The sequence below is a fragment of the Scyliorhinus torazame genome, chromosome 17 (assembly GCF_047496885.1).
Source record: "Scyliorhinus torazame isolate Kashiwa2021f chromosome 17, sScyTor2.1, whole genome shotgun sequence".
Classification (NCBI taxonomy): Eukaryota; Metazoa; Chordata; class Chondrichthyes; order Carcharhiniformes; family Scyliorhinidae; genus Scyliorhinus; species Scyliorhinus torazame.
Window position 1 is genome coordinate 52,209,111 of NC_092723.1, and position 15,913 is coordinate 52,225,023.

The 15,913-nt window shown below is 47.2% G+C and overlaps 1 protein-coding gene across 8 annotated transcripts in view; it reads left to right on the forward strand.

The window, feature by feature from the left end:
• The window catches only part of LOC140393873 (neuron navigator 1-like), a 970,643-nt gene that overhangs the window by 939,234 nt on the left and 15,496 nt on the right, over positions 1-15,913 (forward strand). For all 8 annotated transcript variants that reach the window (XM_072480430.1, XM_072480425.1, XM_072480424.1 and 5 more), the window contains 2 exons: positions 2,269-2,387; positions 6,064-6,261. In XM_072480430.1, the coding sequence (XP_072336531.1) occupies positions 2,269-2,387; positions 6,064-6,261 (317 nt within the window). The remainder of the gene's footprint in view (positions 1-2,268; positions 2,388-6,063; positions 6,262-15,913) is intronic.

Consider the following 15,913-nt stretch of genomic DNA (forward strand, 5'->3'; position numbering starts at 1 on the left):
AATTAATTGAGTGTGAATGCATGTGAGTTAGCCAGAATTTTTCTAATCAGGGTCTAAGTTTAAACACTTACCTTGTGGTGAAATTCAGCCAACATCACGGAAAAACATTTGTAATAATAAGCAGCAATGACATTTACTCTCAGTATGCAGGTATAACGTGTGTGGGACAGTACCACAGCAGCAGATTGATCCTGCATGCTCTGAGCTTGGTTTACCTCAGCTATCAGTGTAAAATTTAGATTCTTAAAACAGTTTTTTTTTTCTGTGATTCCTAGTTGGACAGGGTTGAATATCTTTTTTTTAAATTTAGAGTACCCGATTCTTTTTTTTCAATTAAGCGGCAATTTGGCATGGCCAATTGACCTGCCCTTCACATCTTTTTGAGGTGTTGTGGTGAGACCCAGGCAGACACGAGGAGAATGTGAAAACTCCACACAAAGTGACCCAGGGCTGGGTTCAAACTTGGGTCCTTGAGACAGCAGTGCTAACCACTGCGCCACTGTGCTGCCTCTGGGTTGAATGTCTAAGCCATTCATGAGGCGGGAACAGTGGGGGAACTAAGGGATAGAAGTAGGATATTCATCCCTTCAAGCCTGTTCTGCCATTCAATCAGTCAGTCTGTGCTTCAACTCAATTTACCCAGCCTGTTCCATATCCCTTCAAACCCTTACCTAATCGAAAGTGGCCCAGTTGTGATCACTTGAGCTGATATAGCATCCACAACCTTTTGGAGGAGAGAGTTCTCGATTTCCATTACCATTTGACTTGACATCCACCTGATTTTTGTTTATATCCTTCTTCATGCTTTAGTCGGGCAGCATGGTCGGCACGGGCTTGGAGGGCCGAAGGGCCTGTTCCTGTGCTGTACATTTCTTTGTTCTATTTCTTTGTTCATGGAGTGGTACTCAGTGGCAAAGTTGGCACCTCTTGCCCATCCCTAGTTGCCACAGAAGACATGATATTGGGCCTTCTGAAACCACTACGGTCCATGTGGTGAAGGTTTTCCACCACCCCCACCCCTTCCCCCCTCCATTGCTGTTCGATAAGAACTTACAGGATTTCAAGTCAGTGACAATTAACAAGCAGGGAAATATCTCTCAGCCAGGTTTATGTGTGAATTGGAGGGGAGCTTAAAGGTGGTGATGTTCTCATGCATCTGCTGCCCTTGTCCTTCTAGGTGGCGGTGGCCGCAGCACCCCCCTTCCCCGAGGGATTTTCCAGTGCCGCTGAAAGTCAACGGACTTATGGCTGGCTCTCCATATTTTCCATTGCCACCTGCAATGGGTCATGGCATGGGTGGGACCTGAAAATGTTTCCTTCCTCTTTTCAAAGTAATTATTTTCTATGATTACAGTAGATGACCAATAGCGTCAATGTTTTACTGGATTCAAGTCCACTCCAATTAAATCTGGCAAAAGGATCTTGAATTAGACATACTGCCACTGCTATTTGAAACCCTTTCAGTGCAACCACTGGCTGAGCACTGCTAGTACTGCCCTACTGCTGCCACAGAATATTGAGTGAAAATATCAAGGCTGGAATTCTCCTTCCATTCGCTAGCAGCAGGATTGTCTGGTCCTACTGGCGGATGGGTGTCCCTATGAGGCTGATGACTGTCAGACTCTTCTACACCCAGTGGATGTGTTATCTGGCCTGAAGTTCCCGACACATCACAAGCGGCTTGAAGTGAAGACTTTTGTTTTCCTGGAGGATTGGAACGCCCCCTCACTGGACAGGTTTACCTGCCCTGCAGAGCTGAAGTCAGTTCACCATCTGCTCAGGGTGACTGCGCACCCACGTGTGGCCCAAAGAGACGCAGGAGTATCAACGGCCATGAAGGAACATTAGTGAGTGCCTCTGTTCCCATTTTCCTGGTCGGTTTCCCAGCGTGGTGAGGTGGCTTCAATGGGAATTCCCATTGATAGCGGCGGAGCAGAGAATCCCGCCACCAATGGCGAGCCGCCACCCGTCACCGAGAAACAGGCGGCTGCAAGGCTGGGGAATCCTGCCCCAAGACTGAAAATTGAACTGAACCTATTTAAAATCCTCGGTGATCAGGGTTTATCAGAATGGGGTCCAACTATGCCCTGCGCTGTAATTGGAGGCAGGGGTAAAATCGAACTACAAATTCTCGTAGATTGATCTATTTAATTACATTTCTGAATTTATTCACCTTGCTTAACCTTAAGAACTTTTAAAATAATGAACGTCTGAGATGTTGTAGCCATTATGGAACATTGATGTTCCTTCTTATTTATTTTCTCGCAGGTCCTTGCTTTTTCCTGTCCTCTCCGGTCAATGTGGCTGAATTCAGAGAATGGTTCATTGACCTGTGGAATTATTCCATTCTCCCTTATCTTCAGGAAGGAGTTAATGATGGCATCAAGGTGATTATTTGTACAGATTAAATAGCTACATTTATCAGAACAGTGCTGACCTATCAGATTAAGAATGTGAAATTTAGTTTTATGAAAAGCCTTAAACATGCGAAACCTTTGAGTGCAACTTAACCTTAACAGCCCTCTTTTCTTAATGGATTTGAGGTGCTCAATTATTTTTTAAAAAGACAGTTTGGAGACTTGGCTTGAAGATTTGCTTCAGATGTTTTCATGTGAACTTTGATGAGAATCGTGATGAAGACAGAGGAGCTGCCTCTAATATGTAACAATGCCAAGGTTAGAAAATCGACCATAATCAAGCAAACATAGCCTGGTGGGCAGTAGCCATTTATAGGCACCCTCGTTAATAAACTAAGTCAGACAAAATCTGCAGGAAAAATAAACAATCCTGTTTGCAAAGTACTGAGAATACTTTGCAGAGGCTGCACTGGTTTGAGCAACAGCAGGCAAACAAAACATTTCCAAATTAGCGGCAGCAAGAACAAAAGTGAACTATTTTCTATTTGTTGGTGAAATTAAAATGACCAATCTGCTCGACCAGCATTGTGAAATTGTCACTTTAACACACTTGATAGAAATCAAAGTAATGAACGTGCCTTGTTAAGCTGCTGTGCTGGTCTCCTTATTTCTGAAGTTAATGTTTGACATGTTCCAACATCATTTTGTTTCCATTCCTAATTCGCACTTGTATCCTTTCATTTGGAAAATTGCGTAACCCTGACCATGCATTTATTTACAGGTTCTATCACAGACCTTCGACACTGTTTTGTAGATGGAGATAGGCAGCTCTCATAGTTTGTTTAATAAAGGCGGACGGAGCCAGACGAGTAACATACAGAAGACGTTTATTTATAATACTTACTATTTACAAATGGGCCCGATTCGACTACTGGGTCCTCTCCCTCTGTCGGTCGTTCCTATCTGTCCGACCTTATATACACACAGTATTACCCCTGTATTTAACAGGAGAGCTCATACTCCTCGAGACACACAAGGAAAATAATCAAGCCAGCCCTGTGTGTTATTACAGTTTGTTTCCTCAATCACACTAGAGATGAGCACTTTATGCCCGAGGGTCTCTTGATCTTGCATGCTGACATCAAGTGACCTGCCTGAGGGGAAGAAAAGTAAAGTGAATTTTGTAGAGGAGCAATCTTCAAATGGAAGTTCAGGCTCAAAATACATTCTGGGCCAATTCAGAGTGCGCCCGTGGAGCTATCAACCCTCAAATTGAAAGTTATGCAGAGGTGGTGGCCTATGCTTAGCTGAATAGTGCCACTTTTCATAGGAAAGCTAGGCTGCAAATGTAACAATGGTGAAGTTGTTTTGTCACCACATTCAGCTCCCAATCGGCAACAAAGAAGGAATACCAAATCTCACCAACATCTGCTTTGATTTCATGGAACTTAAGAGTTTTTAAAAATAAATTTAGAGTACCCAATTCATTTTTTCGAATTAAGGGGCAATTTAGCGTGTTCAATCCACCTACCTTGCACATCTTTTGTGTTGTGGGGGCGAAACCCACGCAAACAGAGGGAGAATGTGCAAACTCCACACGGACAGTGACCCAGAGCTGGGATCGAACCTGGGACCTTGGCGCAGTGCTACCACTGCGCCATCGTGCTGCCCTCAGAACTTAGAGTTTAATTGACAAGTATTTATGCTAAAATTGAATTTTTCAGTTTTGGATGCAATTGGCTGACTTTTTCTACTTAAAGGTTCAAACCCGTTTGCAATCAGCATTTCATTATTCCTCAATTAAAAGCCATTTCCCATTTTATAAAATAGTTCTTTTTAAACTAGCTGCCCTTTGTGACCAAATCATGGATTAATGTCAATGTACAACAGCAACTCAGACTCTAAAGTTTACGGGGGCGATTCTCCGAGCCCCGCGCAGGCCCGGAGAATCACCGCAACCGCGCCACGATACTGCGACGCCGGCGCGTGATTCTCCGAGGTGCGGAGAATCGGCGCCATTTGTGCCGGCATGTTTGGCGCGGCGCCGGCTGCGGGCCACTGGAATCGTTGGGGCCGCCGATTCTCTGACCCGGATGGGCCGAGCGGCCGCGCTGATACAACAGCGTCCTGCCGGTGCCGTTCACCCCTAGTCGCTGCCGGCGGGAAGTCTGCGGGAGCAGTCAGGGGGGGCGGCCTGTGGGGGTGGGGCTCCTTCACCAGGGGGTGGGGGGGCTCCGATAGGGTCTGGCCCGCGATCGGGGCCCATTGATCGGCGGGCCGGCCTCTCCCCCCGGACCTACTTTCTGGCGCGCCGGCCCTTGTACACCGACTCCATCTTGAGTCGGGCCGGCACACTACAGAAGTCCCCCGCGCATGCGCAGGTTGGCGCGGCGCCCATTTGGCGCCGTGAAAGGAGGCAAATGGACATACGAGGGCCCGGTTCGCGCCGTTGTGAAACGCGACGGCGTTCATGACGGCGCGAACACTTGGGCTCCATATCTGAGAATCTCTTTTGGGTTTAAGAGAAATAATAATATCTGAGGACAGCCAGATTTTCCAAATATCAGTCTGATTCCTGTTGTTTAGTGTAGGCTATTCATAGATTTAGGGAAAGGAAGAAAAAGCTGGAGGAATGTTGCCACTTTATTGGAATGTATGGGATGATCAAACTAGGCCACTGTAGTAGTTCGGTATTATGAGGCATTTAAGCTAGTAAAAGGTTGATAGAACCCCAACAGCAAGCTAGAAATGGACACCAGGCATACACAGGAGAGCTAGATCTACCAACAACCAAAATTCTGCCCTGGGCCTATACAAACAAAGAAGAGTCATTTTCTACTGAGAGACAGGATAATAGACTGCTCCCTGGAGCTAAAAACAGAAAGAAAATGCAAAGGGTTATAGGACTGAAACCTAAACAAGTTGAGCGCCTCTGCAAGTGGTACCTTTAGGAGAAGATGATGAAATTTCAACATCCTGGGGGTTACCATTGATCAGAAATTGAACTGGTCTAGCCATACAAATTATGTGGCTACAAGAGCACGTCAGAGAGTAACTTCCACCTCCTGACTCCCCACAGCCTGTCCAACATCTACAGGACACAAGTCAGGGGTGTGATGGAATATTCTCCACTTTCCTGGATGAATGCATCTCCAACAATACTCAAGAAGCTTGACACCATCCAGGACAAAAAACAGCCTGGTTGATTGGCGCCCCTTCCACAAAGGCAGCTCACCACCACCTTCTCAAGGGCAATGGAAATGGGCAATAAATGCTGGTCTAGCCAGCGACGCTCACATCCCGGGAAGGAATAAGAGAAAAAAAAAAGTCTGTGATTGGTTAGTGGACTTTATACTTTCTGATCTAGAGTGAAGATATCAAAATAGATGATTGTGTGTGATTCTGATGTTGATTAGCCTCTCTGTATGTCAATACAACCTATGTAGACTGCATACTATAAAGAAACAAAGGCAAAGCCCGATTTGGAGCTCTCCAGAGATTCACTCATCACGCCTGGCTTCACAATGGTGCAATCCAATGGCTGTATCACGCCCCATATGACCATTTAAATTGAAATTTAAAATTAGTTTTAGAAATTAATTTTGGGTGTTATGTCTTAATAGTATTTTTGTATTAAATAAATAAACACATGAACTGGACGGCAATTTTTATTGCTGTCTATAATCTTTCCTATTTTGTCTCTCAGACATATGGAAGAAAAGCTGTGTGGGAAGACCCGGCTAAATGGGTGCAGGATACTCTACCTTGGTCAACTGCTTCTCAAGACCGCTCAAAAATCTTCCATCTGCCTCCTCCAAGTACGGGATCACAGGTTCCAGTTCCTCCTGCAGACAAAAGAAAGATCAATGAGACGACACCTACTTCACTTGAATCAGACCCACTTGTAAGTGTTGCAGGGCCTTAGTATTCAGTGCTGTTGGAATTCAAACCTTCACTAACTTTCGAGAAAAAGCAGGCATGAGCCTCAAATATTGGAATAACACTCCTCACTTATGTTTATTTTTTTGTTGGTAATTGGTTGGGGGAGAAATGTTGGGTGGGACTCTTTCTCTTCTTTGACAGCGCCACAAAATCTTAAAGATCCACGAGAGGCAAGGCCATATTGGATTTGGTACTGGGTAATGAACCAGGACAGGTGTTAGATTTGGTGGTAGGTGAGCACTTTGGTGATAGTGACCACAATTCGATTACGTTTACTTTAGTGATGGAAAGGGAAAGGTATATCCCGCAGAGCAAGAGTTATATCTGGGGGAAAGGCAATTATGATGCGATGAGGCAAGACTTAGGATGCATCGGGTGGAGAGGAAAACTGCAGGAGGAACTTCTTCACCCAAAGGGTTGTGAATCTCTGGAATTCCTTGCCCAGTGAAGCAGTTGAGGCTCCTACTTTAAACATTTTTAAGAAAAAGATAGATACCTTTCTAAAGAATAAAGGGATTCGGGGATATGGTGTACGGGCCGGAGAGTGGAGCTGAGTCCACAAAGATCAGCCATGATCTCATTGAATGGTGGAGCAGGCTCGAGGGGCCAGATGGCCTACTCCTGTTCCTAGTTCTTATGTTCTTATGCAGGGGATGGGCACAATGGAAATGTGGAGCTTGTTCAAGGAACAGCTACTGTGTGTCCTTGATAAGTATGTACCTGTCAGGCAGGGAGGAAGTGGTCGAGCAAGGGAACCGTGGTTTACTAAAGCAGTCGAAAAACTTGTCAAGAGGAAGAAGGAGGCTTATGTAAAGATGAGACATGAAGGTTCAGTTGGGGCGCTCGAGATTTACAAGTTAGCGAGGCAGGACCTAAAGAGAGAGCTAAGAAGATCCAGGAGAGGTCATGAGAAGTCTTTGGTAGGTAGGATCAAGGATAACCCAAAAGCTTTCTATAGATATGTCAGGAATAAAAGAATGACTAGGGTAAGAGTAGGGCCAGTCAAGGGCAGTAGTGGGAAGTTGTGCTTGATGTCCGAGGAGATAGGCGAGGTGCTAAATTAATATTTTTCGTCAGTATTCACACAGGAAAAAGATTATGTTGTCGAGGAGAATACTGAGATTCAGGCTACTAGATTAGAAGGGCTCGAGGTTCATAAGGAGGAGGTGTTAGCAATTCTGGAAAATGTGAAAATAGATAAGTCCCCTGGGCCGGATGGGATTTATCCTAGGATTCTCTGGGAAGCTAGCGAGGAGATTGCTGAGCCTTTGGCTTTGATCTTTAAGTCATCTTTGTCTACAGGAATAGTGCCAGAAGACTGGAGGATAGCAAATGTTGTCCCCTTGTTCAAGAAGGGCAGTAGAGTCAACCCCGGTAACTATAGACCAGTGAGCCTTACTTCTGTTGTGGTCAAAATCTTGGAAAGGTTTATAAGAGATAGGATGTATAATCATCTGGAAAGGAATAATTTGATTAGAGATAGTCAACACGGTTTTGTGAAGGGTAGGTCGTGCCTCACAAACCTTATTGAGTTCTTTGAGAAGGTGACCAAACAGGTGGATGAGGGTAAAGCAGTTGATGTGGTGTATATGGATTTCAACAAAGCGTTTGATAAGGTTCCCCATGCTAGGCTACTGCAGAAAATACGGAGGCATGGGATTCAGGGTGATTTAGCAGTTTGGATCAGAAATTGGCTAGCTGGAAGAAGACAAAGGGTGGTGGTTGATGGGAAATGTTCAGACTGGAGTCCAGTTACTAGTGGTGTACCACAAGGATCTGTTTTGGGGGCACTGCTGTTTGTCATTTTTATAAATGACCTGGAGGAGGGCGTAGAAGGATGGGTGAGTAAATTTGCAGATGACACTAAAGTCGGTGGAGTTGTGGACAGTGCGGAAGGATGTTACAAGTTACAGAGGGACATAGATAAGCTGCAGCGCTGGGCTGAGAGGTGGCAAATGGAGTTTAATGCAGAAAAGTGTGAGGTGATTCATTTTGGAAGGAATAACAGGAAGACAGAGTACTGGGCTAATGGTAAGATTCTTGGCAGTGTGGATGAGCAGAGAGATCTCGGTGTCCATGTACATAGATCCCTGAAAATTGCCACCCAGGTTGAGAGGGTTGTTAAGAAGGCGTACGGTGTGTTAGCGTTTATTGGTAGAGGGATTGAGTTTCGGAGCCATGAGGTCATGTTGCAGCTGTACAAAACTCTGGTGTGGCCGCATTTGGAGTATTGCGTGCAATTCTGGTCGCCGCATTATAGGAAGGATGTGGAAGCATTGGAAAGGGTGCAGAGGAGATTTACCAGAATGTTGCCTGGTATGGAGGGAAGATCTTATGAGGAAAGGCTGAGGGACTTGAGGCTCTTTTTGTTAGAGAGAAGAAGGTTAAGAGGTGACTTAATTGAGGCATACAAGATGATCAGAGGATTGGTTAGGGTGGACAGTGAGAGCCTTTTTCCTTGGATGGTGATGTCTAGCACGAGGGGACTTAGCTTTAAATTGAGGGGAGATAGGTAGGTTCTTTATTCAGAGAGTAGTAAGGGCGTGCAATGCCTTGTCTGCAACAGCAGTGGACTCGCCAACACTAAGGGCATTCAAATGGTCATTGGATAGACATATGGATGATAAGGGAATAGTGTAGATGGGCTTTAGAATGGTTTCACAGTTCGGCGCAACATCGAGGGCCAAAGGGCCTGTACCGCACTGTAATGTTCTATGTTCTATGAAGCGCCTCAGTTTAACATCTTATTTGAAAGGCTGCACTGAAGTGTTAGCACAGACTGTGTGCTCATGCTAACTCAGAGGGAGCAATTTGGATGGATGTTTACCCTTTGCACCTGGTGAAAGAGCCGGTGTTGCCCATATCTGTGTTTTTCAAACTTTTTTTCCGGGGACCCATTTTTACCAACCGGCTAACCTTTGGGACCCAACCCGGCCGACCTTCGCGAACCACGCCGACTGACCTTCGCGACGCATGCCGGCCGACCTGCGCGACCCACCATTTTCTCTTACCTTGTTTGGTGCTGACAAAAATGGAGGAAATGGTTTTGGGTTCCTTTGGCCCCAATTGTCCCTTTGGCCCCCCGAACTTGGAAACAAAAAGGCTGTGACCATATAAAAACAAATGGGGCCGCACTGCGCATGCGTGCCCGATCATCGCTGCGCATGCGCATAGTTTTGCGCGTGCGCACCGATAATCAGGCACTAATGCGCAGTGCGGCCATATTTGTTTTATCTATTCCTGGCCATTTTGAAGGCCGCTCGCAGCCAGCATTATTAAAAGCCGGCTGTTGCGTGCGGATTTGCGCGATCGGGTGCGCCGCGACGGATGGCTCCACGACCCTCCCGACACCCGCCCGCGACCCACCCGTGGGTCGGGCCCCAATTCACAACGAATAGTCAGATTGCAATGATATGAGGTCCTGACAACAATTCTGTTATCAAAGGGGGTGGCTTGGCCTTCTGGTGGGTCAGTTTATCCACCAGAAGAAGCGCAATGTGAGCAGGATTAAGAAGCTGAAGGGAACTCCTGCAAAGTCCTTTTGTGTGAGGTCAGGAGGAGGAGGCTTTATTCCGTTAGGCCCCAACTTCCGGTTCTTTACCCAAACCACCCCCAACGTCCCCAGAATTTCCTTTCCCGCAGTAACCTGTGCTAAAGGGTGGCTCGGCTCCAGTAACACTCAACCATTTCCTACCCCACTTGGTGCCGGTTTCAGATGGGTAGTAGTCCTGCGGCATGATAATGAAGGCTGGTGGTTAAAACTGGCTTTGTACTGTTGCAGGCAGGTAGGAAACAAAGTGAAACCAATCGTTCTCCACTAGAAAACTGCTGGCCATTAAAATTCCACCGTCTGGCCAGCTGGCAATTAAAATTCCACGTGACGGGCCTGTTTAGCCACGTATTTTCTGGCGCCAGCAGCGCCGAGAATGACACCGCTATTGAACAGGACTCTACTTAATTTCTGAGCCTTGGAGAGGAACACCCCACGGAGGCCACACTTCAGCTCCCATCCTGCGCTAACAAGCTGCACTCCAGTGCAGGAGGAGATCGGGCCGCCATTTTTAAATGGTGCCCTGATCTCTAGACATCCCACTGCAGCCTCCAGACTCCCCCAACGCCCCAAATTACCAATTAGGGGGCCATCAAGCTCCCTCACACCCCACCTCATGTGGGCAGGGCACCCCCTGGGCCCAATCCCCGACATGGGCAAAATGCCACCTGGGCATCTTGGCACTGCTGGCCGGGGACCATTGCCATTTCAAGGGTGGCACCCTATGGCACTGTCAAGGTTCCAGGGCAGCACTGCCAGGATGCCAAGCTGCCAGTGCCACATTGCTCTGGTGGCATTGAAGATGCCAGGGTACCACCCTACTCAGAGCCCAATCACCCAGGGGTCCTTGATCACCTGGGGGACCCCTGAAGTGCCTGTACACCTGGAAACTAGAGCTAAACGGTGCCTGCTTGAGGTTTTGAAAGGTGAGGCCGTTTGATCCCAGGTGCTGAGTTGATCCGGCGTAGATATATTCAAGTGACTTTAACTACTCACCTGAATATGCAAATCTGGATCCCGCCCATAAACGGGAGATCTCGTTAGAGGCTCTGCAGTGCTTTGGCAATGCCCACCTGTGACTGTGACAAGCTCCGCAGCGCCTCGGCCATGCCCATCTGAGAGAGGAACATGTCCTGCAGAACCTCATCAAGCCTGGTACTAGGTCACATCTCCCAACGAGGCGGACATTACGTCGAGAACCTCAACCATGGTCGTCACCGACTCCACGATGCCTTGGACACCTTCACTCATGGTGCTGAAGTCATCATGCTCTCCACTGCGGTCGCCAACCTAGCAATGTTGGCCTCGGTGTCATGCATTACCGCCATCATCTCCTGCACCCGTAATCTCTGGGACTCCTCCAAGCGGCTATGGACCTGCTGGAGCATGCTGACATCTTCCTCTGAATGTCCCGTGTGCTCCAAAACATCTCCATCAGCCCCGGGTAATGCTGTTCCACAGGCTCAGCATCAGGCTGGGACCCAGCTGGATCCTGGGATCTAGCAGCCCTCCAACTGCTGTCTTGCCTGGGGGTTCCTGCCTCCACCTGATGTACATCAGCAGCAGTGGTGCTCACCACATTGTGCCCCAGAAGCCTGACTACTAACATTTCCCACTGAGGTGCATGTCTGCGCTGGTGGAGGGTGGCGATGACAGCTGTGCCGTGACTATTACTCTACCCCGATGTGGTCTCCTGGAGGGCTGGAGAGAGTGCCACCCGCGATGGGCCGGAGCTGTCGGCTGGAGGACCTGCAGGAGAATAGACATGTGGTCAGTGTGAGGAATGGGCCAGTCTTTAAGGCAATAACAACTCGTGCTTGACAGGCCCTCCGGGTGGAGCCCAGTGGTTCCTCACCTCCGTGGCGTCTGCCAGCCTCCGGGTTGGTGACCGCTCTGTCCTCGGCTACACTGGTCACCTCCAGGATCCGCTCCTTGAAGGAGGTGCGGATTCTTATCACTGCCACCGCCTGTCTGGGCTCTTTTCCGACGGTTTTGGGAGAGCTATTCCTGAGGAGACACAGTGAGGGCATCATTAGCTACACGCGTGGTCCGCAGTGTTGGGAAGGAGGACGGTGTGAAGGAGGGGTTGGGGGGAGTTGAAGGGAGAGGAGGTGGAGGAAGGGTTGGGAGTGTTGAAAGGGGGTAGATGCTTCTGTGGGGGGAGAAGGGCGAGGGCTCGAGTGGGAGTAGGTGGGGTGGTGGTGGGGGACTATGGTGTCTACTCACTCGTGTTGTCCAGTGTAGGTCATTGACCATCTTCCTGCAGTGGAGGCCAGTCCTCCTGGTCACACTCCCAGCGCTCATTGCCGCGACCTTGTCCCAGGCAGCACTGACTTGCCCTACGGCAAACCCTCCTGGACCCTCCGGGGAACAGGGCATCCCCTCGGCCCCCACTGAGTCTAGCAGCCTCCCCAGGTCAGCACCCCTGGATTTTGGGGCTGGTATCCTCGGCGCCATTGTTGCGAGCTGGCTGGGGTTGGCTGAGGAAGTGCTGCTGAAATGCTGCTCGACCTTGTTGGCGGGTGGCTGGCGAGCGCGGTACCGGTGAATCAGCTGGTGAGCCTTCATTTGCAGTGAGAAGCCCGTGAGGCCTCATTAAGTGGACCTATTAGCATTGAATAGCATTGCCGGCCTTGCTGGGCCGAGTGCCGATAAAGCACGCGCCAATTCCCGCTCGCTACAATACCTAGAAATCTTTCCAGAAAACCGCGCCCCAAATGTACTTGTATCTAACAATGGCCGGGATTCTCCAGCCATTGGGATTCCCTTTGCTCGCCGGCATCGCCCCCCCGCCCCCGGATTTCCTGACAGGCTGGGGTAGCTTGAATGGGTAATCCCATCGACAAGTGGCAGGAGTTTGCAAACCCGCTGCCAGCGAACGGTGCGCCACGGAGGAACATGCGGCTGGGGGAACGGAGAATCCAGCCCAATATTGTAACATACATATAAATAATATTTTTGAGAAGTAGCAAATGAGTATTAGTCCCTGACTGAGTAGGCACAAATCTGTAATTATTTGAGAAAACAAGCCCCTCTTTATTCCAGGTTGAATATTTTGGAAGTGTTTCACTCACTTTGATTTGTAACTTTGAAGTAAGGCACAAATGGGTCATTCATTCAGAAATGTTGTGCGTCCTCCAATTTTACACTGCGATTGCTCTACTTCAGTTCCAGTAACGTTGTGATGAAAATTGGATCTCTGCCCTTTATCCAAACTCAGTATTGACATTTCAGGAAAGGACTTGAACTCCATGTAGAACCACTGCTTGTGTAACATTAGTAACCTTCAGAATGTTTGACAGACGTCCATATTTTTCAGCAGAAGTGTTTCTTTCCATGACACATGCTGCACTGACTACTGAGAAGAGGCCTGCATCTCGAAGATACATCACATTGGAGCGCTTTTGAAGTCAGCAAAATCCATTTTAAAGTAATCATCATGGTAGTTTCTGTTAGTTAAAGCTGGAAACTTTTAATTACATTATCTTCACAGAAAAAAATATCTGCAACCTTCATTATGTATATTGAAAAAAAGGTCAAATATAGCATGAAATGAGCAGAAGGCAGAGAGTAGGGAATGCTAATTAATTTTGCAACAAAAAGGATACTTCAATTTGACACAAGTGTTAATTTTTCACTCTCAATATAATTTAAACTAATTTAGCAGGGGGGGGAAAGTGCACTAACTTGGAGCATCAGAGAGGAGAGGTAAGCTGAACAGAAGACTGGGAGAGACAAAGAGCAGGATTCTCCATTGTCGCCAAAATCGGAAAACCGATTGGGCAGAGAATACAGGTTCCGACACCAAATCACAATTCTCCGGCACCTCAACAACGACGTGAATGCATTCCGGACTGCAAATAGCAGTGTTCAAAGCCTCCAATAATTTAAAGTAAATCTGTGACTGTTCCTCTTCTTAAAGCGATCCTAATTAAATTACAAGAGTGCATTTTCTGTGGTTTATCTTTTCCTCTGGAGCCTGTTTACACGTTGACCATAATAATCAATATTGTTCTAATTTATAATTAGTCAAGACGTGTTTTGTTCTGAAATATTTCTGACTATTTTGAACTTTAACCTGAGAAATTGAGCTGACTGAAGTTAGCAAACCTTTTCCGGCTGTTTATTCTCTGTTTTCAGCATTTGAGTTGTTTCTACTCTGCCTTTTTTCCCAATGTGTTTTGTCACAACTTTACAATACTCTTCCATTTCCACACATTTGTATCTCTTTGGTGAGCTGTTAAATCATATTAGTGTTGTTTCACCATTTTATAACAAATTTTGAAATCGTTGAACTGTATGGCAGAGCCTGTTAGGTTTCACCTGAAACCAGCCAAATCAATGCAAAGGGCTGACGATATAAAAGCCAAATATCCAACCAAACCTATTTTCCACTATCTTTTGTGTTGGTTGAGAAATCATTGCACTTGAAGCTGCCCCCACCCATCAAATTACCATGCCCTGGTAATCAGGGCGAGATGTTGATAATTGTGCTCATTTACAGTCGGTTGACGAGGCAAAAAACATCAGAAAACTATTGCAGCTAAGGGTCAAGATCCAGATTTACATATTTAATTGAGCAATTAGGCTCACTTAAATATGTTGGGGCCCGATGCCCCCAAGGCCTGGGAATGAACCCCCATTCTGGGAGACCTCTCCAAGGGGCCGTTTAGCACTGGTCCACACAAACGTGGACCAAGCTAACAGCACTTGGGGTGGTCTCTCGGGCCATCGCAGATCCCCAGGTGGTCAGGCTCTGGCAGGGTGGTATCCTGGCTCTCCCGCTGCCACCCAGGCACCCTGGCAGTGACACCGTGATACTGCCAGAATGCCCGGGTGGTACTGCCAGGCTGACAGAGACCCTGCCAGTGAAATGAAGGTAAGTGCGGCCTCGGTGGGGCGTACCTCGCCGATGCCAAAAAAAAGAGTCCCATTTGTTAACGGGCAGTGCCGAGAAACACCCCGCCAAATATGTCCAAAACGGGACTCATTTATTTTTCCCATTAAACTGCGCCCATTATTATTGTGTTGAAGAGACAAACCACAAAAAAAGATTGTTTTTGTGCAGTAGATACAAACATACAAAAATGTAATTCTTGGAATTATTTTCTATTTCTTATATCTATACATTTATTATAATTAATAAGTTCGCTCTTTAAAAAAAGTACTTGGGTCTTACCTTTTTGTCATTTTTAATGGGACAAGTATGGATGCTTCTTTTGTTCAAATGGATGAGTACCACTAGATGCTGGACTCTCACACCCAGGCACTCAACTTCTCTCACACACCGATGCTCATCTTCTTTCTCACACACTCATCCCTTTCTCTCACATACATTCATGCTCACACACATTCATGTTCCCACAAACACACACCCTCATCCTCTCTCACACGCACACCCATTCTTCTCTCTCAGACACGCATGCTTTCTCACACAATCATCCTCACACACACAAACACACTCCTCTCACACACACAATCAACCTCTCACACACACATAAACTCCTCTCTCACACATACATTCTCCTCTTTCTCACACACACATCCTCTCACACACATACTCTCATATACACACACATTCATCCTCTCACACACACGCTCTCCTTTCTCACACACACACTCTCCCCTCTCACACACACACTCTCCTCTCTCATACACACACTCTCCTCTCTCACATACACATTCATCTTCTCTCACACACTCATCCTCTCTTGCATACACACATTCCTCCTCTCTCATACACACTCATTCCTCTCACACACATAATTTCTCTCACACACAATTTCTCTCACACACTCAACTCTCACACGCTTACCCTCACACGCTCACCCTCTCTCACACACACACTCATTCCTCTCGCACACGCTCATTCCTCTCACACACACTGATCCTTCACAAACAAATGCACACTCGTCAATCCTGAACACTTCCCCACCCCTCGCAGGCCCCACTCCATGCAGGCCCTGCTGTCCCACCCCTCACAGGCCCTGTTCTCACATTTGTTCCTCTGTCCATTCCATTCTGTTCGATGTAATTTAATTTTGTGCTTAATTCTGCTTCTCTG